Source organism: Heloderma suspectum, chromosome 5 (genome assembly GCF_057233095.1).
Source record: "Heloderma suspectum isolate Gila_16-S chromosome 5, 16-S_ref, whole genome shotgun sequence".
Lineage (NCBI taxonomy): Eukaryota > Metazoa > Chordata > Lepidosauria > Squamata > Helodermatidae > Heloderma > Heloderma suspectum.
The window spans coordinates 60,384,683-60,411,774 of NC_139462.1; the positions used below are offsets into that span (position 1 = coordinate 60,384,683).

The following is a 27,092-nucleotide window of genomic DNA, read 5'->3' on the forward strand; positions in this document are numbered from 1 at the left end:
GATCTTAAACCACCACTCAGGATGAGGACAGGGTTAGGGAGAGTGTGCAGGCTGATGCCCATTACTGGCTTGTGGAACTATAGTTTCACTGGTATGGAATATAGGTTTATATGAGGCCATCATTAAAAGGAAAGTTCCCCTTAATATTTTCTTTCATTTCCTATTACAATAACATATCAAAATCAAAACTATTTTGAAAAAATAAACCAGTGTTCCTTGAAGTCCCACTGGCTAAGCTTTGCCTTCCTTGATTAAAATCCTACCATAAATCTCATTTCATTTCTTTTATTTGTAAACTGCCAAATAGCCAAAGCTCTCTAGGCAGTTCACAAACATTACAATCCAAAATACAACATAATAAAAATGTAATATAAAATATTTGACAGGCAAAATTTAAAAACAATTGAAAACAGCTTAAAACCATTACAATAAATAGTGGGAGGTGTGGGCTCTCCCACACTGGAGGCATTCAAGACGAGGCTGGACAGCCAGGATGCTCTGACTTGGATTCTTGCACTGAGCAGGGGGTTGGACTTGATGGCCTTGTAGGCCCCTTCCAACCCTACTATTCTATGATTCTATGGGACCCGATATAACAACTGTCATTAAAAGTCCAATCATATGCCATCAAATGCCTGAGAGTAGAGGAAAGTTTGAACCTGGCACCAAAAATATGACAATGTTGGCACTAGGCAGACCCCCAGTGATGAGAGAATTCCACAATCTGGGGGCTACCACCAAAACAAATTAAGGGAACAATCCTATGCCTGTTTAGATGGAAAAAGTCCTACAACTGCCAGAATTCCACAGCCAGCCTGACTGGGGTATGCTGGCAGTTGTAGGACCTTTTTCCATCTAAACAGGCATAGGTTTGTGCCTTAAGTAACTAAAATCTTATTTAGATTAACTTCTAACTAGATTAATCAACTACACTGGTTAAAGCATGAAGCAATAATTAAAATATTTCTCATTTGTCCTCATGACAAACCTGTAATGCGGACATTGTTCTTCACATTCTAAATAAATTAATTTTTAAAAATGAGGAAGTGACTTTCTGATGACTTATGAGGCAGGCTTCAGTGACTTGCCTAAGGCATGGCAGAAACGGGACTTGAACCCAAGTCAATGTTCAACACTCTAGCTTTGTCCTTCATTTCTGTAATAAGTCCTCAGGGACAGTTTTGATTTCCTTGTGGGTTTGTAATGAGGCATTAAAAACCTCATAATGACAAGCTTGTGTGTTTTTGCTTTAACACATCTCATCTGATTAGCTTTTGAATGAGAGGGAAAAGCCTTTGGTGTATTCTGAAAATGATTTATGGACATTTTAAGCACTGAAACGCTGCATCAATTTAACTTACAACCCATCAACTACATGTTGCTGCACAGTGTGGTCTTAAAAATAATAATCTAGGCTGCCATCCACTTTAGCTGAAAAGACGAATCTTCCCATTTACAAGAAGATGAAACATCCTATATGTTAGTGCTGCAAAACAAATTAAGACCAAGCCTGGACAATTTACTGTGTATCGCTTGTGTACAAGTTTGAAAGCTGTTGCCAACCAAACCTCATGCCATAATAAATCAGTTGGATTCCAACATGCCACAGTATTTTTCTTCCAGAAACTCTATGCATCTCTTGAAAAAAATGAACAAAACAACTCCAAGGGATAGAATAGTTTGTATATTAAATATATCTCTTTTTCAAAACCAGGAAATTCAGTGAGCATGTGAAGTTTCTAAATATTTTAAATAAAGATTAGATGAACCAAATTATCTAATCAGTGAACCAAATGTTGGTGGCAAAACTCCCATTTAGAATGGCCAAATTGGCTTTATGAGAATATGGAGGGAAGATTTTGGCTTTGTGTGTGTTCTCCCCTTAAATGCCTTGATTAATTTATAATCCTTGTTTGCAGCAAGCCATAGTTTGCCTGTTTTGATGAAATGGAAAACTATGGTTTGTGGCAAACAAGGTTTGGAAGTTACTAACTAATGCATATGATGGGAAGAATGACCCTACGAGCCTGAAGCTCATGACTACTCATTTGTATAATACCAATCCATGGTTTGGAGATACATCTGAACAGCCTCATAGGAACTTACCTACCTGCCACTCACATTCTCTAGCTCCAGAATAAGGGGGGCCTGGTTTGAGGGTTCCCACCTGTTTCCCACCAGCCCTCTTCTGCCTCTAAGATAAACTGCGGAAACAGCCGAGTGACAGAACACATGCTTTGCATGCAGAAGGTCCCGGGTTTATTCCTTCACATCTCCAGGGATTAAGTCTGCTAACTGTTGATGTATAAGACTTGGGAGAACTGCTGCCACCTACAGTATTGGGCTAGATGGACCATTGATTTCAGTGGGTCTACTTTAAGTATGACTAAGTCTGGATCCAACCCATTGTTTACATTAAAACACTGATCCATTCAAGATTCATGTGGAGAAGGGTTTGAGAAAAGAGACTAAGGATTTAATCCTAAACACACTTACATGGGAGTAATACCTACTGAATCAAAGGGACTTATGAGTAAATATGTTTATGATTGCACTCAAGAGTGCAATCCAAAATGCACTTACAATGGAGTATGCTTCATGAACATACTGGGACTAACTTTCAAGTAAACATGCAAACCCTCATGCAATAAAAAGACCAAACAGGAAATATTTTGACATGTTTTCCACTTAATTAGGATGAGGGTGTGGTGGGAAACCATTGGAAAATAGCTGACCAGTCAACCTCTCATAGTGTTTTAATTCCGGTACACTTGTCACTTTACTCATACAGACAGCCCAATTCTATTTATCTTTCCTCAGAAGTAAGTCCAAGTAAATTCAACAGAACTTTCACTTGGGTAAGTGTACACAGGATTACAGCTTTAAGGCCAAACTCAATGTGATGGGGCAAGAATATGTACTTTATCTTTGTGCATGCAAGTAGGTGTCATTACAAAGGCTCACCAGGACATGTGTCCTGAATCTTCTGAGCTGTGCCCTGAATCTTCTGAGCTGCCCTAATGACATCTGCCTTAGTACAAGCCTGCTTCTTCCATCTGAGCTCAGTAGCTTTGGGGTGACTAGGAGGTTCATAACCTGATCCTCTGCTTTGCTCAGAAATAAGTCCTGTCATTATTAAGCCTACTATTAAGCATAGTAGACTTAAGAAACTGTAGGCTCAATAAACTGTTCAACCCATTCCACTCAACTGACATGGCTACACTTCTAGCACAATCCTATGCATATTTTGTCATATGTGATTCCCCTCCCTCTTTTTTTATGAAGTCTAGCTTCACTGGTGAGGGAAAGGCACTTGGTAAATGCTGAGGTACATCTCCATAACTTAGCCCAAGTATTGAAAGCAGACTCCTTGGCTGAATCCTGGTGAAGTCTTGGTACAAATTAAGTTATGGGAAGGAGAAGACAATGAGAGCTTTCACATGACAGGGAGGAGGTAGAGGAGAGTTGCAAAATCAACAACAAACCATCTGTTTTATGAAGAGTTGCTGAAGGATAGAAAAATGAGGAGAGACAGTTGTGTGGACAGCAACAGAATATGTGATTGGGCTGTAGTTCTTTTTGCAACAGGTGTGCTCTGTACTTAAATGTCTAAAAAAGGAATGCTGAGGCTTTAATCTGTGTGGGATATATTCCATCACTATTAAGTGTGTAGGGAGGGAGATGATGTAATTGCTCAGTAGTGAGAGAAAACCATTCTGCATATGCTCAGAGGCACTCTTTATTTTACTATCATTTTTGCAAAAAATTGTGAAATGTCAATACATGTTATTAATTCTATATTTGCATGTATACACACACATATATATGCACATCCAAATTTATGTAATGAACCTGTACCCTGGATCTTTTAGGTACCTAACAATGTTGCATTAGCACATAAAGTAGGGGTGAAGGGGTCAATGCTTTATATAAAAAGGAATGTATGGGCAAAGGGAAACCCACCTCCACTTTACCTTGCTGCATTATGTGCCTTTAAGGAGAAATAATGACAACTCTTCACTCACATTTTGACCTCAAAGGTTTACTTTTTAATTAAATGTATGGAATTACATTTAAGAAAAAAGCCCCAGACTTGCAAGTTCTAAAACTCACAGTATCAGATCTATTAAAGAGGCAGGCAAGAATTAAATTAGGGGAGCCATACAAGCTTGAACTATTTTTAATATGTTGAGTGAGATATTTTAGTAACGTCTTAATATGCATACTGGAGACAAAAAGAAGATAGAAGAATATATGTTCCTGACTTGATACGTTTTGTGCTTTTTCATTGTATAACATGTGTGCTTAATATTCATAGAAGATACTTTAAAAAGACAGCATCTGTTATGACACCAGTGTCTAAAAGGTTTGAGAGACCTCCCCAGATTAACAGAGAAGGTAATCTCCTCCTCAGTTTCTCTTTAGAAGTGCAGTTCAGTTAGTCACAGGGAACAACTACCACTTTTCAATCTATTTACATTATATTCTGCCTGTTATCCAAAAGTGTTGCTTCTTCTAGCAATCCGGGTCTCAGAGAGGTACTCCCAATATAAAACAGAAAAATTTAAATTGTAAAAGTTGGCTGAGGAAAATGCTAAGTGACCTCAAAGCATCTTTGGGCTGCTAGATAAACATGTACATATACAGTTGCTATGGCCATGATAAAATAATTTTCTTCTTATGGCCTTTGGAACCATCTCTGTTTGGTTCCACAATTCAGGCAGAATATTAATGTGTGCGTATTTGTTTTAGAACGGTTTTGTCCCTCCCTAAAGAAAAACTTGTGAAGGGAAAAGTAATGTAGATTTAAAAAAAAGAAAACTCAGGACATTGCCCTATAGGGAGTTTCCCTCATACTATTTCACCAGTGGAAGAAGATGGAAAGGAAAAGATGTAGACACAGCCAAGGAGACAGAACTACCTATCTACCATTAAGCAGATTCAAGAGAGTGAAAGATTTAGAACTTCACAGATTTATGAAATTCTAATTCTTACATCTGTTGTCACTAGAAACAGGGGTGCTTCCAGATGAGCTTGCCTGTACTGTGCAACCACACTGCCGCATCCATGGAATTTTATGGGAGGTCCAGACAACAATGTTTGTTATTTGTAGCCATCCTTCATTTTCCCACCACTTCCTCCATCTTTTTTCTTCCCAGAAAAAAAAACCTGTTAAGGAAAAAAAAGATGGAGTAGCTGCACATGTTTTTTGAGTGTTAGTGCTAGGAGTCTCCTATCCAGAAGCACCCTTGGTCTGATAAATCCTTTGCATTGTTCTGTGTTTTTCATTCTATTACATGCGCAAGGATAATATGCTATTTGGTGAATTTTCCACAAGATTTACTTTGAAAAGAAATAATTTCCAGGTATTTCTGTATTTATTTGATTTGTACCCTACCTTTCTACCAAGGAAGTGCCACTCAAGGTGGTGTCAGCAATCATTTATTATATTTATAGCGTAATCACTAATGAATTATTAGAATCTATATTCTGAAACTATTTATATTAAAATCTATATTCTGAAACTCTTTTATATTCAGGTACTGCAGTGGAGTTCCGAGGTATCACTAGTGGTAACAAAACAAAATGCTAATGAAATAAATAAATAAATAAATAAATAAAATACCAGCAAAGTTAAAAAGATGTGTCTTGACACCTTTTCTAAAAGAAGAGAGACTGAAACCAACTGTAACTCCAAGGGCAGTGCATTCCACAATGTGGGAGTGGCACAGGAATAGGGCTTCTCATGTGTGTACATCAAGTGGACCTCTGCAACTGGTGGTATCCTCAGAGGGACTCTCCTACCTCTCTTAATAACTGGACAGGTTCATAATGAGATAGGTGGTCCCTTAGATTGACAGGCCCCAAGTCATTTGGGCTTTAAATGTTAAAACCAACACCTTTAATTGAGCCCAGAAAACAACTGGCAATCAGTGCAGACCTTTCAAAATTGTAGTAATATGATTCCAATATTTTGCACCTGTTACCAGCTTAGCTGCTGCGTTTTGAAGCTACCAACTGAAGCTTCCAGGCACTCTTCAAAGGTGGCCCCATGCTGAGCACACTGCGGTAGTCTGAACCACATGTGACTAATGCATGGATAACTGTTGCCAAGTCATACTGACTCAGGTCACAGTTGGCACACTGAACTTAATTGTGTATATGCACAATGGGTAGCCCTCTAAATTTTCTGAATTGCTGAATAAGGGTCTGACCCAAATCTTGTGATCGGTGGACACTCCTAATCCTAACTTTCACCATGATCAAAAGTTATGCACACAGGGTTTTGCATAAGCAGAAGCTTTTCTGTTAACTACAAAGATGGGAAATCTTCTGTGCACGTAGGTCCACGTGTACACCACAGATGGAGCACAACAACCCGCACCCAAAGTGTTCCTCCCTGCAAGTAATTTACATACCTTTTTGAGTCCGCAGAGCACTCACAGATTTCCCAAGCCAGCCAGTCTTCAGTTCTAGCTAGCTGCGTTCTCAGGGCCAAACTACATGTTACACTAATCACATAGCTGATCGCTGAGGCTTATCTTATGTTTTACTCTTGTGTAAGCACATGTGGCCCCAATTTGGATGGGGAATATGATGCTCCAGGAAGGTTAAATCCCCCCACCTGCTTTCCTCCTGATATCTGCTCCCCCCACTGCAAGGGGTTTGAAAAAGGGGAAAGTCTCCGTTGGAATAACACATATGGTTATTCCATTGATATTTAGCAACAGATACCATGTGTTCATTGTGTGTATTACTTGTAGCATTACTTATTGAAGCACAAGTGTTGCTAGTGTTTAACTTCAAGGCAAGAACATGTAGGAAGTGATATTTTACAACAGTAAGGAACATGGTAATATAATATGCTTGATTTTATAGTGAGTTACTGGTAATATACTTACTTTCGCCTTTCTACCTCAAATTTATTCAACAGTTTCTGAAGACCACCATTTTTAAATCCCTGAAAATGTGCTGCAGGGGCTCCTACTGTGATGACATCATAAAGAACATCTGCAACAGGAATAGACAAATACTGAGATTTGTATACAAACACAAAAGTGGAGATACTGTCCTGCTCTTTTGGTGCATTTACTCCTTTGACATTTTCCCCTGCTCCACTTCTGGTGCTTCTTAATTGCAGCACAAGGTCCATCCTTTCCCTTTGTATTATTTCTCCCCTGGTCCTTTGCAAGTGTGCACAGATTAACTAAAATGCAATCTCATCTTGTCAATTTCCTTGTATGTTGCCTACTCTTCTTTCCTGTGCTTGGACAGCTGAAACAGACAAGGAAACTGACCAGGCATATCGGACAGCCATAAGCACGCACTTGCAGACCAGCGAAAGACTGACAAAACAACAACAACAATAATAAATGAGACCCTAATTACACATTTTTAAGGCAGTGAAAAATAAATATTTAAAAGCTGGGGAATTAATAGGGGTAGTGATTGGAGTGGAGATGGGGAGCCAAGGTGGTTTTTGCTGCAAAGTCACTGGGATATGTGTTGGAGCCAGCTGGAGGCCTGAGGGGGAAGGAGGGAGAAAACAACCCACAGCAAGCCCAATCATCTGTGGGACATACTGTGGGTTGTTCAGCGAACAAACTACACTGCGTAATTTATTCTCAGAGGTGGCTTAGCAATACGTGCGAACCCTCCCACAGAATCTGTGTCACTTGAAGTGGTGAAAGGGATGAGAAAGGCAGCAGGGTATGAGAGGGAACTGGACTGCTTAAGTCTGGCAACTGTTAGTATCATGGAGAGGGGGACTTGGGGGGAGAAGCGTGCCATGAGGTTAAAAAACTCCTGCCCAGCACTATACAGGGATGGTTAGAGCTATCTCCAGAGCTATGTCCCACCCCATTATATAGTTATAAAATGCTCAGGTTTGGGGCTGGCAAAACTCTAGTGCTATACAGCACAGTGGGAGAAGGTCTTGAGGTAAGGGGAAAGGCATCTTGTATCCCTTCCCCACTCACACAAGAGGCCTGAACATCATGACAAGACTCCTGTTCCTGGCTAGAACCCTGAATTCTTAGGGGGTGGGACTGCAACATTGTGTCGCAGTTCCCACTTCTTAGTCCTATTTCCCATCCAGAATGTGATGTCACCACCCTTCTCCCTCCCTCCCTCTCTCCCTCCCTCCACTCTTTAATATCATAATGCAGCTAAAAATTTGGGGGATTTTAGTATACCATCCTTGGAGTTCCCTGCTCTCATAAACATTGACATATATGTGTCTGTATTAATATATGTGTCTGCATAAGTTCTTCAGCAGACATCTGAATTATGTTCATTAATTTGTTTGAATGTGCCCTTTATTCTAAAGCAGCTTTCTCCAACCTGATGCCCTCCAGATGTTTTGGACTGCAACTCCCATAATTCCTGACTACTATTCATGCTAGGTAGGGCTGATGAGAGTTGGAGTTCAAAATAGCTGGAGGACACCAGGTTGGGGAAGTCTGCTCTAAAGGAATTTATGTCACAAGACTTCCTTAAAATTACTCCCTCACAGGATTTAAGGGGCATCCCATATTTCAGAAAATAATCCACAAAAGTCCATAACATATCTGCAGGGGCTTTTTATTTATGTTAATTAAAACTAACAAATGTTTTAAATAAAACCCTTTATTAATAATTATTTTTAATAATTAATAATTTTATTATTTTGTTATTAATTATTTTTAAATTATTAAGCCACCCAATACCTACACTACCAGAAACAATGACTCAACAAGGAATAACTGAAGAAGCTTAAGAGAGTAAAGTGAGCTATTCAAACGAAGCCACCAGGTTAGTGATCAATTTTGCATACTTGTCTGGTCATACCTGAATGCATTCAGACTTAACAATGCACCTTAGTTTTCTATATTTACTAAAGGGCTGTTTCCTAGACAATGTATTTCACTCAGAAGAATGTGGCCACAAATCCCTTCTAACAAAGCATAATATGTAATGGATATGTGTGGATGTCCTTATGAGTCCAGTACTGATATATGCGGAACCAGATTCTTTTCATAACTCTGAATGACTCATCTGGAAATTGGTAGAAATACATGACATGTTGCCATTTTATTCATGCAGGTACATCCAGAAGTAAAAATTGTCATATGGGAAGAAAGCCTAAATACATAGTACAAACTGACTTTTGTACGATATCTAAAATGAACTTCCACCTGTATTTTTTGCTGTCCAATTGAAATACAATTAGAGGCTTGCAGCAAAAGATGTTCTATGTCCCTGACTGCTGATGGTGGGAAACTGAAAACATGATGATGCCCTGTCATGTGGTGAGTGTACCTAAACATTACAGAAGAAGACTGAGATAAAACTCAAAGCAGAGACACCATTTTTGGTGACATCCCTGTGGTGGGAACTGGACATCTTTTCCTATTTGAAATTAAACAAAAGTCATTCTTAATTATTTTAGAACTTCTCATAGGAAATAAGGATGATGGAACCTCTCAACTCTACTAAACTGAAGGTTTTTATTGCTTTATACGTCAAAGTCAGTACTTTGGATTCCTCAAATTATAACATCCTATATTACTGGTGCAACATGCTCCTCATAACCCATCTATGAAGACAGTTTTCACCTGCATGTGCCAGCAGTGTGATGCCTAATTGCTGTAATCTGCATTAGTATTAATGAATGCCAACATCTTTCTAGCCATAATGAATTTTAATTCTGATAAACTCAGACTGGCTTGGAGGGGGCAAAATATAGCCCTCCTGGGGTCCTAATCTGAACCTCCAGGGTCCTCTAGATGGACACCTCCCCTTCCCCTGGCTCCATCGCCTTTCTCCCAACCACCAGTCATTTAGTGGTTTCCTGGCTTTTGTGAAGTTCAGGACTGACTTCAGGACTGGGCCATAGCATGGCCTGTTCCCTGGCGATCACATAAAGGGGACTATGAAACATGTCATAGTCCCAACATATTTTTCTCCAGATTTAACTTATTTGTTTTCATTTAGAAAGTGCCACATTTAAATAGAATTCAATTCCCCCAGTCTAAAGAACAATCCTTTCTTGTTTTTTAAAAAAGTTCTGGTGATAAATGTCTCTATAAGCAGAAACACTGTACAAATGATTAAGAGTTAATGGACTGTATCTTAGCTGTTTGGGTGGGATTCAAAATAGATCCACAGAAACCGATTTAACAGTGATGTATTGTTTGTGCCTAAAATCTAATTTAAAGACAGAACTGAAATAATTTCATTAGCCTCAGAAGGGTCCCAGTATTCATAATACATAGTTTTGTGCAGCCCATCACTGAGATTTGGTAATATATATCACTGGTTGATGAAAGCTTCAGAAATACATACAAGACTAGCAAACTACCCATCAGTGTGACAGGTGGAGAAGTGAAGATGAGCATGAACTCTGGGCAGGGGGCCAGTATACTAGGCTAACTAGGGATGGGAGAAATGGGGATGCTCGAGAGCTCAGCAATATTCTCCAAACTCCGCTTTGAAGCTTAGTTTGCCTTGCTCCCTTTTTTCTTTTGCAACCTGTTTTTCTTTTCTTTTAGATGGTAAAAGTGCACACTTTCTCCATTGCCTAAAGCATGAAAATGCATATTTTTTGGAAAATGCACATTTCAAAGTGCACATATTTCAAACATGATTGCAAATCTGGGAATACACGAACATTTCCCCAAAAATCTGCTCCTGTTTGCATTCGTGGTTGCAAACGGGGCAAGTTCTGAGGATTTGCAAAGTGAAACAAAATTCTTGTACTTTCCTAAGCCTTACACCTTCCCTCCCCCTCATAGCAGCGTTACAGCCTTAGGAAGCTGGCAAGGATGGGAGCGATGCCCCTGTCGGCTCCTTGAGGGCTGTGGCACTGCCACCACCATGAACGTGGGGTTGTGGCGGTGCAGCATTTCTCCATGAGTATGATGCACAGATACTGGCTTTATCCATAAAATGATATAATTGATCATAACATCTGAGTTTAGAGCACCAATATATCTTATTTTTTTTATAAAAGTTTTAAGTGAGTATTAACAGGGGCAAGACAGCTAGACATTAATTAAAAATGTTAACAGGAAGCTATTTAGAACACAATAACAGGCAGCTCTAATTACCTTATAGCTAAACACAACTATACAGTAAGGTCTACAAAGAACCTATAAGGATCTGGAATCCCAGTGATTAATAATTAATAAGAATGTGTCCCTGAATCATTTCTGTTTTGTTTTTGTTCAGCTTTTGGCAGCCTCTTTCATTTTGGTTTCATCTGTTATTTCTCACCAGTTTCATTTCTAATTTTAATTTCTACACTGATTACAGTGGAGACCTGGGCTGTCTTCTGATGCCTGTAAAATTGGTGTTTTCCATCCAAATTGCATTCATTTCTCAGATGTTGTACTACTGCTGCATGGCATCAGTCTTGCCAAACTTCAGACCAACTAGAGAAAGAGGCCCCATCTTATAAGCTACTAAGGGCACAGTCCTAATCAAGTTTAAACTGAAAAAAGTCCTACAACTCCCAGCATACCCCAGCTAGCATGGCTGGATGGGGAATGCTGGAAGTTGTAGGACTTTTTTTCTGCCTAAACCTGCATAGGATTGCACCCTAAATAAGGTGTGACATCATCAAAGTTTCCCGTTGCTTTATGCTTCAGGTTGGATCATAGCTCCCTTCATGCAATTAACAGGGAGCAAATCTGTGATGATGGCTCCCGCCCCCAAGTTCATGTGGCTTCTTGTCCTTGCCCCTCACACTCATTGAGTGTGGACATCTGCAGGGGTAAAGCCTATGTGCATACACCTCTATATGTGTAGCCCTCCATGGGAGCTAGAACCCTGATTGTGTAGGATTCCACCTCCTGGGGGAAACCCTATACACATGCCCTGCAGATGTCCATGCTCAACATGTGGATTTCAGGAACAGGAGGCTAACGCTTCAGAGACTTTTTGCAGATAATCTTTTTATGCTTCAGATTGGGCAGTTTTCAGAAGTTGTCTCTAAGATCTCCCCTCCCTACAGAATGTTCCTGCACATATCCTTGTCAATTTTAGAAATCCCTCCTATGAGGAAAGAATGCCACTGCCAAGTGAGATCTATCGGGTGCTAAAAGCAATAAATAATTATGAACTTCCCAGCCATCGCATGCAAGGTGCTTCACATCATATATTTGCCCCACTGCATAAACCTGGGCACACATTGAGAGATAACAAGATGAAACTTTTACTTGGAACAAGTGTGAGAAGAAAAATCCCTGCTTGAAGACCAATTTGATTAAATCCTGATTATTTTTGTTCAAAGAGGAACAAATACATCCTAGGCATTTCAATAGCAGAACTGCTCAAGTTTAAAGTCTGCAGCTGATAGGAGTCAGGGAGAAAAAGAAGTTTTGCAACAGGCCTTGAATCAAATTACTAAGCAGCAAAGTGCACACAAAATAGAGTTTACCTTTTAACTGTGGACTGTGCACATACATTCTCTGCAGATGTAGATTGACTGGAACAAATTCTAGTGTCTTTTCCCCTTTACTGCAGCTTGATTTGAAGGAAGAGCCTGGAAAGCAAAAGTTCAAGGAATCATTATCTGAAGTGCCTGCCAGATGTCTTATCTTTCTTAAAATGCCAGAATAATACTTCTACTTTGGCAACATTTTAACGTTACCTTTAATGGGTTATTGTGCATTAAGAAAAGAATGGTTTGCCATCTCCATCAGCATGTACTGCAAAGGCAGACAACAAAGCAGCTTTTAATTCACAGAACAAATTAATGTTTGTGTCCTACCCTGCCTACTTACTGATAGATGTTTTAAAAATCTGTCCACAGCGTGATGCCAGAGTTTAACTTTATTGCATTTATATGTTTGTGTGTGTACTAAATATACTAAGGCAGAGAACTAGTGAATATCTCAGGAACAGTTCCACATCCTACTAAATACCTTTATAGAACGCACTTCTGGGTAAAAATGAACACAAAATCTGTGTGTGATGATCATGCGCGCGCACGCGCGCGCACACGCACAGACACGTTTTCCTGGGTTGGATCCTGTGAACTCTGAGCACATAGAAACTTGCAGAAGGGGATTTTCTCCTCCCCATTTTCCCCACTGCAACCCCCTGATAAACTACTCCTGGGGTTCCTGAGATCCTCTGGAACAGGGTGGGGTGGGATGGGATGTGGGATCTGGTGGAGAAGGGCCTGCTTATCAGCCAAAATCCAGCAGAGGCTCATTCCATGAGTAGAACTCTGCCCAGTATCTACAGAATTTCCTATTCCCCCAGCAGCTCCTGATGCCCCATCTCACTCTCTTCCAGAGGATTCTATGATGCTCAGGAGAAGCTTTTTGAGGGCAGCAGGGAGGAGGCAGCAGGAAAGTCCCCTTCTGCAAGTATTCTTCCACTTGTGGTTCTGAGGATCCAATCCCCCCGTTTCTACAGACACAAGGAAGCTGTGGCGATTATGGATTCTCAGTAGTTGTCTGTGCAGCAAAATGTACATGTATGTGAATGATATAAATGGTATTTTACTACCCTGTATTGTTTTATGATTGTATTTTATTATTTTTATTACGTATTTATTATTCACTGCCCTGACACCTTTTGATGAAGGGTGCTTTATAAATATCCATAAATCAATCCAGGATGACTTGCACACTCTTTCTATACTGCTTTCTACTAGGAAGAACTTTCACCAGCAGAATTCTATGATGTCTGACGCAGTCCTCCAAATGGTACAATTTGTGCAAAGACTTGCATGAGTCAGATGGGGGTTGAGAGGAGATGTGGTAGGGGAGGACAGGAGAGTGGTGACATTAAGTAGAATGTTATCCACTCTGACAGGACCAGGGACTACCCCCTTGCATTGGCACCACCACGAAATATGGAGGACTGACTGCCAAAGCATCATCATTATATATTATGATTAATATTATAATTAATTATTAGTAGCAATTTACACATTATATACATTATCTAAATAACCTATACAATAGTCATTTAAGGTATGACAGTGTTACTGTCCTCATGTTACAGTCAGGGGGCTGAGGTTTTGTTATAATGATATTGGAAACTTTTATACTGATAGGATATAAATTTGTTAAATCAGTGGCTTGCTTATTGGTAGCTAGCAGGTCTGTTTGAAATCTGGGTCGTACTCTTAGTCTCTACAATGTGCCAGTTACCAAAGCCCAGAGTCCAAACAGCTCCCACCAAGCATGAGTGAACACAAAACAACAAAGATATGCTACGCCCTAATATGGCCTGATTCAGGCATACAAATCTCATCTTAATAAGCCGAGATGTACATAAGACTTATACACATGTACAAAGGGAAGGGGACGGGGCAGTTAGCAAAAGCTCACTGAATATAAGGTTTACATAGCAGGTATCAGGCTATCATATATCATAGACACGTCTGGTGTGACTTCATATAGAGAAAAAGCTATCAAGTATCAGTGCATGTCCCCTTCATGGATCACTGCCTTGTTGTGGCGAAGGGGCTTGCGTAACTCAGTGAAGCCATAAGCTATGCCGTGCAGGGCCACCCAAGACGGACAGGTCATGGCAGAGAGTTCTGACAAAATGTGGTCCACTGGAGAAGGAAATGGCAACCCACTCCAGTATTCTTGCCAAGAAAACCCCATGGAACGTATCACAAGGCTAAAAGATATGACGCCGGAAGATGAGCCCCTCAGGTCGGAAGGTGTCCAATATGCTACTGGGGAAGAGCAGAGGGTATTTCCAAGTAGCGCCAGAAAGAGTGAAGCGGCTGGGCCAAAGCCGAAAGGACACTCAGCTGTGGATGTGTCTGGTGGTGAAAAGAAAATCCGATGCTGTAAAGAACAATATTGTTTAGGAACCTGGAATGTCAGATCAATGAATCAAGGTAAGCTGGAGGTGGTCAAACATGAGATGGCAAGATTGAACATCGACATCTTGGGAATCAGCGAACTAAAATGGACAGGCATGGGCGAATTTAATTCAGGTGACCATCATATCTACTATTGTGGGCAAGAATCCCTTAGAAGAAATGGAGTAGCACTCATAGTCAACAAAAGGGTGGGAAAAGCAGTACTGGGGTACAATCTTAAAAATGATAGAATGATCTCAGTACGAATCCAAGGCAAACCATTCAACATCACAGTAATTCAAGTCTATGCCCCAACCACTGAGGCCGAAGAAGCTGAGGTTGATCAGTTCTATGAAGACCTACAACACCTTCTAGAACTAACACCAAAAAAAAACGTCCTCTTCATCATAGGGGATTGGAATGCTAAAGTAGGAAGTCAAGAAATCACCGGGATAACAGGCAGGCATGGCCTTGGTGTACAAAATGAAGCAGGACAAAAGCTAATAGAGTTTTGCCAAGAGAACATGCTGATCATAGCAAACACTCTTTTCCAACAGCACAAGAGGCGACTCTACACATGGACATCACCAGATGGTCAATATCGAAATCAGATTGATTATGTCCTTTGCAGCCAAAGATGGAGAAGCTCCATACAATCAGTAAAAACAAGACCTGGAGCTGACTGTGGCTCAGATCATGAGCTGCTTCTTGCAAAATTTCGGCTTAAATTGAAGAACGTCGGGAAAACCACTAAAGCATTCCGGTATGACCTAAATCATATCCCTGATGAATATACAGTGGAGGTGAGGAATAGATTTCAGGGATTAGACCTGACAGACAGAGTGCCATGAGGATCTATGGACAGAGGTCCGTAACATTGTTCAGGAGGCAGCAACTCAATCCATCCCAAAGAAAAAGAAATGCAAGAAAGCAAAGTGGCTGTCTGATGAGGCTTTACAAGTAGCTCACGAAAGAAGGGAAGCAAAAAGCAAGGGAGAAAGGGGAAGATATACCCAACTGAATGCAGAGTTCCAGAGAATAGCAAGGAGAGACAAGAAGGCCTTCTTAAGTGAACAATGCAAAGAAATCGAGGAAAACAACAGAATGGGAAAGACTAGAGATCTCTTCAAGAAAATTAGAGATCTCAAGGGAACGTTTTGTGCAAAGATGGGCATGATAAAGGACAAAGAAGGCAGGGACCTCACAGAAGCAGATGAGATTAAGAAGAGGTGGCACGAATACACAGAAGAACTATACAGGAAAGATCTGAATGTCCCTGATAGCCATGATAGTACGGTCACTGAACTTGAGTCGGACATCCTAGAGAGTGAAGTCAAGTGGGCCTTAGGAAGCATTAGTAACAATAAAGCTAGCGGAGATGACAGTATTCCAGCTGAGCTATTTAAAATCCTAAAAGATGATGCTGTTAAAGTGCTGCATTCAATATGCCAACAAATCTGGAATACTCAACAGTGGCCACAAGACTGGAAAAGGTCAGTTTACATTCCAATTCCAAAGAAGGGCAACGCCAAAGAGTGTTCAAACTACCGCACAATTGCGCTCATTTCACATGCCAGCAAGGTGATGCTCAAAATCCTACAAGCTAGGCTTCAGCAGTATGCGAACCGAGAACTACCGGAAGTACAAGCTGGGTTTCGAAGAGGCAGAGGAACTAGAGATCAAATCGCCAACATTCCCTGCATCATGGAGAAAGCAAGAGAATTCCAGAAAAACGTCTATTTCTGCTTCATTGACTACGCTAAAGCCTTTGATTGTGTGGATCACAACAAACTGTGGCAAATTCTTAAAGTGATGGGAGTACCAGACCACCTTACCTGTCTCCTGAGAAACCTGTACGAGGGTCAAGAAGCAACAGTAAGAACCAGACATGGAACAACCAATTGGTTCAAAATTGGGAAAGGAGTACGACAAGGCTGCATATTGTCACCCTGCTTATTTAACTTATGAATCAGAGGTCGGAATTAAGATTGGTGGGAGAATTATCAACAACCTCCGATATGCAGACGATACCACCCTAATGGCAGAGAGCGAAGAGGATCTAAAGAGCCTTTTGTTGAGGGTGAAAGAGGAGAGTGCAAAAGCTGGTTTGAAACTCAACATTAAAAAAACGAAGATCATGGCATCTGGCCCCATCACTTCCTGGCATATAGAAGGGGAAGAAATGGAAGCAGTGACAGATTTTACTTTCTTGGGCTCCAAGATCACCGCAGACGGTGACTGCAGCCATGAAATTAAAAGATGCTTGCTCCTTGGGAGGAAAGCTATGGCAAACCTAGACAGCATAGTAAGAAGCAGAGACATCACCTTGCCGACAAAGGTCCGTCTAATCAAAGCTATGGTTTTCCCAGTAGTAATGTATGGCTGTGAGAGCTGGACTATAAGGAAGGCTGAGCGCCGAAGAATTGATGCTTTCGAACTGTGGTGCTGGAGAAGACTCTTACGAGTCCCCTGGACTGCAAGGAGGTAAAATCAGTCCATCCTAAAGGAAATCAACCCTGAGTGCTCATTGGAAGGACAGATAATGAAGCTGAAGCTCCAATATTTTGGCCACCTAATGCGAAGAGAAAACTCCCTGGAAAAGACCCTGATGCTGGGAAAGACTGAAGGCAAAAGGAGAAGGGGACGGCAGAGGATGAGATGGCTAGATAGCATCACGGATGCAATGAATATGAACTTGAGCACGCTCCGGGAGAGAGCGCAGGACAGGAAGGCCTGGCGTGCTATGGTCCATGGGGTCACGAAGAGTCGGACACGACTGAACGACTGAACAACAACAATCAGTGCATGTATGGTTGCAGCAACAGCCTTCTGCAGGCTCCTACAGAACTGGGCTGTCCAGAGAAAACCATGTGCAAGCAGAGTTCTGTAAAGCCGAATGCCTGTGTGCATGCACATCTGTGCTTTAAAAAGCTTGTAGGGTGGGGTGGGGGGATGAGTAAACACAACACATTTAATGAGTCTTCCAGCAAATCCATGGAAAACAATTTACATTTGTAATGATGTGCTTTAGTGACACAAGCTGATTCTAAGCTTTTAAACCCATCTAGAAAAAGAACGGAAATGGCTTTGTGACCTACATATTTAGTTAGAGCAAATATAATTTCTAGTACTGAATTCCTGTAGCTTTCTTACATCCCAGATGGGAGCTACTTAAATGATGCAATTCTATCTCTGAAGCAAAGTAGGTCTGGGCTTGGCTAGAAGTACCTGGGATCACCTGAGAACTCCAAGGATGCAACTCTGAGTTCCTTGGATACAAAGGAACCTGGTGTGCCCCTTCAGATGTGTTGGACTACATGTCCCAGATTCCCCCAGCCAGCTTAGGGAAGACTACAGTAGTGCTTAGATAGATACACACATGCATGCACACACATACACACACAAAGAAATAAATGCATGGAAAAATTGGGTTCTGCTAAATATGGAACTACTAAGACTAGTGGAGTACATAGTTTACTAAGGAACAATATGTGTGCAACATTTTATGCAGAAATACATTGTATTATTTGTATGCGCTAGTTGCTCAACAATTCCAGGGCCAAACAATGCATTAAATACGAGACTGAATTTAATGTGTCTGAGGGATTTTGTTTTTAAATAGCAGCCTCCTGGGAGGGCTTGATCAGGATTCACATGGTGGTGCCTCCGAAGGGTAAATATAATCCTTTCCTCTGTGCTGTGGTCCTGATGAAAACTGCCCACGCAGCTGCTATTCCAACCCAGGAAGGCAACTGACATTGACACCAAAGGCAGCTTCCCCTCCATGATAAATAGCAGTGCAAGGGGTGGGTATTTCCATTAAATTCCTTCTCCCCATGGTCCTACATTTCAATTGCCCTACATGAAATGCAATCACACACTCAACTTATCATCTAGTTTGTCCCCCAGAGAGCTTTGCAAACGTGTGGCATACTTAATCAGCATGCCTGAAGCTTGCAATCCAGATGGGATCATGTTTGATACAACTGCAAATAGATTATGCCCAGCAACTGTGGAGCAAAACCAGGGATGATAGCAGCAGAACTCCATGCTACTAAGTACTTTTCTTGGGTCAGGTCCTCAGTCACTAAGGAAGCTACTGCCTGGAAGCACCCTTAGAAAAGAATTGGGGAAATCTATCAGCTCCTCACATGCTCAGCCCATCAGAAGTGCTGTGCCTGTGAGGGGTTGCTGGATTACAACCAACAGCCTCATTTCAGCAGAAAAGTCTACAGCTACTTAATGTGTAGAGATGATGCACTCACAACCCACTCTGTGTAAGAAACAGTGTTATTCTGCTGGGTCAATGGTGGAAACTTGCAGCAGCTGTCTAGTGACAGAAGGGGAGTCCCATAAGCTCTGTGGCTCCCTGGCATGGAATAGGCAATGTCTCCATCACAAAAGAACAGAAACCTGCGGATTGGTTGCTGGATGACTTCTTTTACATGATAACTTTTACAAAACAAATGTTTTGAATATCCCAATTCTTTCCTGTGACTTTGTGATACTAGAGCACAGTTATTCAACAAAGCTTGCAATTTTATGGGCTAGAATGGGGATGGGGAACCTGTGGCCCTCTAGATATTGCTGGACTCACACTTTCATCAACACCAGACAGCATGGCCCATAGTCAAGGATGTTAAAAGCTGTAATCCAGCAACATCTGAAGGGTCATGGGCTCCGTATCCCTGGGCTAAGCAGTCAACTGTAAAATCAAAAGTGAGTCTCATCTCGACTAAAAATCTCTATGACTGCATCCATGCCATTCAGTGGCAACCATTAAGGGAGTTAGCTTGGCAAATCCACCGATCACCATAGCATAGCAATAGAAGGGCAAGGGACCTTCCCACTGTTACCTTCAGGGACCATGAAACTGCGGTGAAAGCACACAATTACTGAGCGATCATCCCAGCAGAGGTGCAGACTAATGCATTGGGGTGAACATCCACTCAGCAACCAGGCACTTATATGGTGTTAGTCATCACACTCCACCCCTCCACCACTGCCTCCAGGATCCTAAAGGTAACACTACAGTGACTGGAAGATTCCTCCTAGCAAACCACTTCAGCCTTTGGCAGAAGATAAAAACAGAGCAGATGGTAAGATTTTACACATCTACAATAGTTTAAGAGTCTGGGAGAATAATCTCGGATAATCTTGCTTGAGCCTAAAAGAAAGCAATAATGGTGCCAGGAAAGCCTCTCTGGGGCTCTGTAGATGGGGTGCTACAGCCAGAAACACCCTCTCTCTGTCATGCCCCTGCTGGAAGACTCCTTGGAGGAGGAAGACCTAGAGGACCAGGAACCACCCGCCACCAGCAATGCCCAAGATCTGCCAGTAGACCAGAAGGAGCCCAGACCCTCAGGGGGGTCTACCATGAGGACATCACCTGTGGAGAACAAGGACTCTGCCTCAGCGGTGGGGCCAGAGAAACCCCCAAGCCCTTGGGAGAGGCGCCACCTGAAAAGATGAAACTCAGAAGGATTGATAAACTAAGTCAGAGGCCTCCTTGTGACACAAGGTCTACTTGTAATGTAAGAGCTTTGCTCACAAGAAGGACCTTTTCAGCTGCAGTCACTAACAGCTGACAGCTGAGGCTTGGGTGTGGCTATGACAGCCTCTGCATAAAAACAGCAGTGTAAGGCCAAGAGAGTTGCTGGAAACAGTGTTGATTATACTTTCCTGAATCCAGTTTCCCTTGGGAAGCACCCAATAGTGCCCTTGTGCAGGTGGCCAGGTCCACTGGTCCTGGTGCATGCACAGCTGTCATGGTGCCTGGTCCCTACCGCTGACAGCTGCGATGTAGCACTTCCGGGGCAAGCCCTGAAATGAGTGGAAAAACTTGTTTCTGGAAGGGGTGTGACCTGTCCTTTTCAGAAATGAGTATCTCTGCTTGTTTCTGGGCTTGCCCCTGGAAGCACTATATCGTGGCTACCAGCAGTAGGGGCTGTGTGAACACCAGGATGGGCAGACCTGGCCACCTGTACAAGGGCACCATTGGATCCTGACCCTTGACTCCAGACTGCTTTCTTGATGGATTCCTAGTGTGCGTACACCTGGACTGAACTCTTGTGTCTCCTTCTGCCCGCTCCTTGTCTGCTGTGTTGCCCTGGAACCTTGTTGCCTGTGGCCTGGATTGTTGAGACCTTGCCTTTTGCCTGATTCCTATTTGTAATGACTGCACTGAAACTTCTGAACCTGCAACAGCTAGGCTCAGACTCTGGAAATGTGACATTCTCTAGTTGTCACTTGCTTCACCTTGAACAAGGAGGGAAGAGAGAAAGGCTTGGCTGATGCAAACCATTGAAGCCACTTTCCCTTTCTAAAAACTCAAAAAGTTAACAATCAAGGTTGTAGGACAGTATAAATGCCAATCCTGCAAATTAAGAGCTTCCAGAGAATTAAATCAGAATACTTTTGTAATGCAGGAAGAAAATTCCACAGCTGAGTATTACCCTTTCCTTCCAAGTCATGAAACGGAATTGTATTTATGTGCAAGCTACTTTGCGTAGTTTGTGAGATGTTCCAGAGAACCTGCAGATGACCCATAACTGTGATAATTTCATCTGCTTTCAACAGCCTTGTTCTGACAATATTTCTGCTACCCTAATGTCCAGGACTGTACCTAAGCAATGACCGGGACTAGATTTTTTTTAGGGGAGAAAAGTGAGTGGCCCTCTATTTATCTGAGCTTTATCTTCCAGGATCTGGGAGATCCAACATTCAAATAAGTAAGGGGCTCCTTGTTCAGTCATTCACTTCTCCTCATAAGGAGGGGGGAGGGGGTGCAGGCATGTCCAAAGTATATTCCTGATCTCTCCAGCAGTGTGTGTGGGGGGGGATGTCAACTGAACAGGGCCTTCGTGACATATCTACCTTGAATGAAAATGCAAAGAGTCATTACTTCAGCTATTGAGCAAGGATATTTTCTTACCTGTATACTTCCCAAGTTCTGCAAGCATATCCTGGTAGAGGGTCAACATTTGGTCACAGTGTGAAATAACACTTTTACGCATATTGTCCCAATGTGGAGCAAGTTCCCCAAGTTCTTTAAGCTCCTGATTCCTAGAACAGAAGAAAAAACAAAACCATGGCATCAGTCCAATTATACAAAAAAGTTATACTACTAATAAAACAGTTTTAACAGCTAATATACTTCTTACAATCTTTATTTATCCACATAACACCACCACGCTGTAGCTCAGTCATAGAGCACATGCTTTGCATACAAAAGGTCCCAGGTTCAATCCTTGGCCTCTCCAGGTAGGGTTGGGAAAGACCTGTCTAAAATCCCAGAGGGCCATAAAGCGTAACCAGAGACAATACTGAGTTCGATGGACTGGTCTGACTCCATATAGGGCAGCTTCCTATGTTATTCCTATGTTTTACAGAGAAAAACTAAGCCTGAGAGTGCCTTACCCAACGCCGCCTGTGAGTCCATGGGCAGAGGTGGACTTCAGTCTATATCTCCCAGATCCAAATCTAATATCATGCCACTGATATTAAGATTTGGTGGAACTTTACCTGTCAGTTCATGTTTATATCTTGTCAAAAGTCATGAATGTATGTCATACAAATTGTGGTATTTGATGACCTTTTATGTGAAAATGAGTTGGACTCTATCCATGTCCAATTGTTCATATAGTGGAAAGCAAGGTTAAAGAGTCTAAGAAACAAATGAGCCTACTAAATTAGTCTTTAAAAAAATATTTTACCAAGCACCGTGGCCCTGACCTGCAAACAATCATTTCCCACATTAAAATAACTTCATCCATGTCACGAGAATTGCATGTGCAGATTTTTCATTATTTTTTACATATTAGCTTAAGCAAAAATTCTGTATTCTATTATACAAGGATATATTTCTGTCCCGGTTAATCGTCATCCTAGCAACTGCATCTGTTAAGTGAAAATGTCAGTGTCATGGAAAACATTACGTCACTGAGCTTACAAAAGGAAATCCTTTAACAAGTTACCAGTTTTCCTGTTCATTCCTTTGGAGACTGACCTGAAAACAGAGTTCATGTCAATATTGTCTGAAAGCACGTGACAGAGTTTTACTGCTAAAGCTACAGCAGAGTTGTTGTGTAGTTGGATGATATACTGAATACAGAGGTGTCCAAAGCCTCCTCTTGTCCTATTGTGCTGGGTGAATTTTCATTATTGACATTTGACGATGTGGACAAAGCACTTGGAGCAAAATATGCTTCAGTGTGTCTACTTGAACCCTTCCCAGCTGGTGAAGGCTGTTAAATTGGCTATTTTATGTATGTATGTATATATATATATATATATATATATATATATATATATGTACGTATTTATTTCGTTCCTATACTGCCCAATGAGGGGCCGTGGTGGCTTAGTGGTTAAGACGCTGAACTGCAGACTGGAAGGTCAGCAGTTCGAGACCCGAGTGCTGCGTGACGGAGTGAGCTCCCGTCTTCAGTCCCGGCTTCTGCCAACCTAGCAGTTCGAAAGCAAGAAATTGCAAGTAGATAAATAGGTACCGCCTCGGCGGGAAAGGTAACAGTGTTCCGTGCACCTCAGTGTTCAGTCATACCGGCCACATGACCACGGAAGCATCTTCGGACAGCGTTGGCTCTTCGGCTTAGAAACGGGGATGAGCACCGCACCCTAGAGTCGGACACGACTGGTTGGGGACACCTTTACCTTTACCTTACTGCCCAATAGCCGAAGCTTATATTGGCTATGAAGCAAGAAGTAGTTCCAACTGATCAAAAAAAGTTGTAAAGTTGTTGCTGGACAAAAACTTCCCTCAGCCCCCTCATGCAGATAACTGTAGATCCATGTCTAAGGTGGTTAAGGAGGCACTGGTTTATCAACTTGAGGCTGAAATGGATCTCATGGATTCCAGATGAGGATGCAGATGGCCTTGGTCACCTTGACAGATGGCATATATCAGAAGTCAAAAAAAGGAATTATTTTGGATCTCTTGGTAACTTTCAATACCATCAACCATGGTACCCTTTTGGACTTTCTACATTTGGGGGGAAGGGGGGGAGGGACATAATTTCATGTTGTCCTGTTTCATGGTGGTTTCAATTCTACCTGATGAGAAGGTTCCAAAGTTGGTGTAGGGATACTACAATTCTTTCCCATGGAAATGTTTCTACAGGATACCACAGAGTTCCATCTTGCCTCCCATGCTCTTTAACATTTACATGACACCACTGGATGAGGCCATCTGGAGATTTGGGGCATGGCATCATCACTATGCTGGTGACAGCCAGTTCTGTTTCTCCTTTCTTCCTACAGTGGGTATGGTAACCTCCTCTGTGAATGACTGCCTAAAGTCAATTATGAACTGTATAAGGGTGAATGAACTGGGGTTTTATCTAGACAAAATGGAGATGCTGATGCAGGGAGCCCATTGTTGACCCCAATTTGTGGGGACATGTCTGTTCTGAATGGGGTTGCAACTTCCCTTAGGGATCAGATTTGCAGCCTGAGAGTGCTGCTCACCCTATTGATAGCCAGGTATCAGCTATGGTCAGTGCCACCTTTTATCAGTTTGCCTGGTTTGCCAACAGCTGCACCCTTTTCTGGAGACAAAGAACTTCTCTATATGAGAGACTTATTGTATGCTCATGATTGGCTACTCACAGAATTTTGTGGGTCCTTTACATGACGTCAACCTCCAGGGCATCACCTGTGCTTTTCCCCCTTTATCTTGCTTTTAAAAAATAGGAGATAAGCCGAATTAAACCTTCATGCTGCTATATTGGCAGTGTGTAAAGCTGGCGTTGTACTATAATACAGCCACTAGATGGTGCTGTTTCATTGAACATATAGAGCATTGCCAAGAGGGGAAGTTTTCAATTCCAAATCACTGTTCGCTGTCTAAAGGAGCCCATCATAAACCCAGAAAGACTCGGGAAGAAGAATGGTGCGGGGGTTTTCCTTAATGTAGAGACACCCGAAGAGCCTGTTCACTGTCATGTACAATGTAGTAACCTCTCAACCTGTCCACTGTAATGTAGTTCACACAGGGCTGCCCTTCAAGACAATTTGGAAACACCAGCTGGTCCAGATTACAGCAGTGTATCTTCTATCATGTACTAGCCACAGAGATCTGTTTCAGCTGCTGTGTGACCATCCTTTCTTAACCTGTTAAGACACTTGCGTTCCTTAGATTGCTCAATATGAAAATAGTCTGTTTAGGTATTGGATTGTATTTTGTACCTTGTTGTTAACAACACTTGCATGGTATTTTATTACATTGTGATATTTTATTGTGAAGTGCTTTGAAGGGCTTGGGACAAAGATAATTGAAAGACCACTTTCTCCCATAAGAGCTTGCCTGCCTAGAGAGATCTTCAGTGGAGATGCTTGTGTGTCCCAATATCCCAAGCAGTATGTGTAGTTGGGATCAGGGCGCAAGCCTTCTCTGTGCCTGCACCCAAGCTCTGAGCTCCCTTCCCAAAGGAGGTTTGTCTTTCCCCCTCTTATGGCCTTCCACCATGTTGTTAAAACTTTCTTTTTTAGGAAGGCTTCTGAGTCATGAGTGTTTAAGCTCTTTTAATGGATTGTTTTAACTTGTTGGAAGTTTTCTTGATGAGATTGGCTTTAGCAGCTGCTTTTATTTTCTGTCTTTTTATTCTGCTTTCTTGTTGTTTTTTTACTGTTATAATTGTTGGATTAATTTTATTGTTAGCTGCTTTGAGCTCTGTTGAAGAAAGGGTATAAATTTTTCAAATAATAAATATTAAATATGTAAATGCATGTCTTTCTGTGTATAAATAAATATATGTAAAATATATGCCGCCTTGAGTGCCATCTTTCTTTGGAGAAAGGCAAGGTACAAATCAAATAAATGAATAATAAAGCTAAGTGGGTCTGAGCCTGAGTGCTGCTGCCTAGATGGGGAACACCCGGGGAGCACATGAAGCCTGCTCCGTGCTCTTTGAAGGAAGAGCAGGGCATATATAATACATACCTACATTTCTATCCAAATAATCTTGGATACAGTGAATTAGCCTTTCAGCGCTAGTGTGTCTCCTCCTGCAAAGAATTAAAACCCCCACATGCACATAGGACAGGGCCAGCCCAAGACATATACTACTTGAAGTGAATGGTAAGATGGTGCCACTCCCATTTTATGTTACAACTGGATTGGCAGCTGAATCTTACTTCATCACTGGCAAAAGTACAGCGCACCTGAGAGCAGTAGGCTAGCTTAGAGGATGCAGGAGAGGTGGCGTGGCATGAACAGTTCTGTCCTCCACTGCTGCTCTCCATCCCTGAGCATCTGCTGCCTGAGGTAGCTGCCTCACTCTGCCTAATGGTAGGGTTGGCTCTGAAGGTCATTACTATTTGCATACACCAATTAAAATTGCACTTTAAATACCTCTGAAGTTGAACTTAAAATCAAAATGTCATATAACACAACAGAAGAATCAAGCCCGCTGAAAAATGACCAGATAGCAACTCTATTTCCATGTTTATTTTTAAATGCATTATTGTCCCACAAACCCCAGCTGCTGACAAGTTACTTTTCTTTGGGCATGTGTTTGCATCAACCAGAGTGAATGGACCATCGATCCCAGTACTGTCTGTCCTAGTATGTAATGGCTCTAAAGAAGAGGACTTCTTCAGAAAAAGGGCCTACCGTAGCTCAGCAGTAGAGCACATGCTTTGCGTGCAGAAGGTCCCAGATTCAATCCCCAGCATATCCAGGTAGGGCAGGAAAATCTCCAGTCTGAAACCCTGGAGAGCCGATGCTGATCAAAGCTGACAATACTGGCCAAGATAGCCAAAGGTCTGACTCAATATGAAGCAGCTTCCTATGTTCCTATGACTTTCCTAACCTTCATTTTAAACTGCAAATGCAGAGGATTGAACCTGGCAGCTTAAACATAGAAAGAATATGCTTTATTCTCTATATACGCTGTCAACAGCTCTTAATGACACACTGACTGTTGGGTATATTCACTTCTGCACTATCGCCATGTGTCAAAACAAAACAGCTCAGTCCACGCTCTTGCTCATCCAACAAAGAAATGCTCAGATAGATAGAGTGTAATGATTCTTTATTCAGCACAAATGTTACAAATCACAACATACTGCCAGTGTTACAGGTAGTTTTAGGATCAGGGTGTGGATCCTAAGACATCTAGCGCTTATCCCTTAGACTAAATCCTAAAGGACAAGTTTTATATGAAGTCTGTTATGATTTGGAAGTTACATTCTCAGCAGGCCCCCCATCTTAAAGGTTGATCTGAAATCAGGAGCAGGTGGCTAAACCTTGCAT

The 27,092-nt window shown here is 41.8% G+C and overlaps 1 protein-coding gene across 3 annotated transcripts in view; it reads right to left on the reverse strand.

The window, feature by feature from the left end:
- INPP4B (inositol polyphosphate-4-phosphatase type II B) overlaps positions 1 to 27,092 on the reverse strand; it is a 436,581-nt gene that overhangs the window by 104,590 nt on the left and 304,899 nt on the right. For all 3 annotated transcript variants that reach the window (XM_084856160.1, XM_084856159.1, XM_084856161.1), the window contains exons 12-14: positions 21,753 to 21,883; positions 12,422 to 12,526; positions 6,903 to 7,011 (exon numbers count right to left, since the gene is read on the reverse strand). In XM_084856160.1, coding sequence (XP_084712286.1) covers positions 6,903 to 7,011; positions 12,422 to 12,526; positions 21,753 to 21,883 — 345 coding nt within the window. The remainder of the gene's footprint in view (positions 1 to 6,902; positions 7,012 to 12,421; positions 12,527 to 21,752; positions 21,884 to 27,092) is intronic.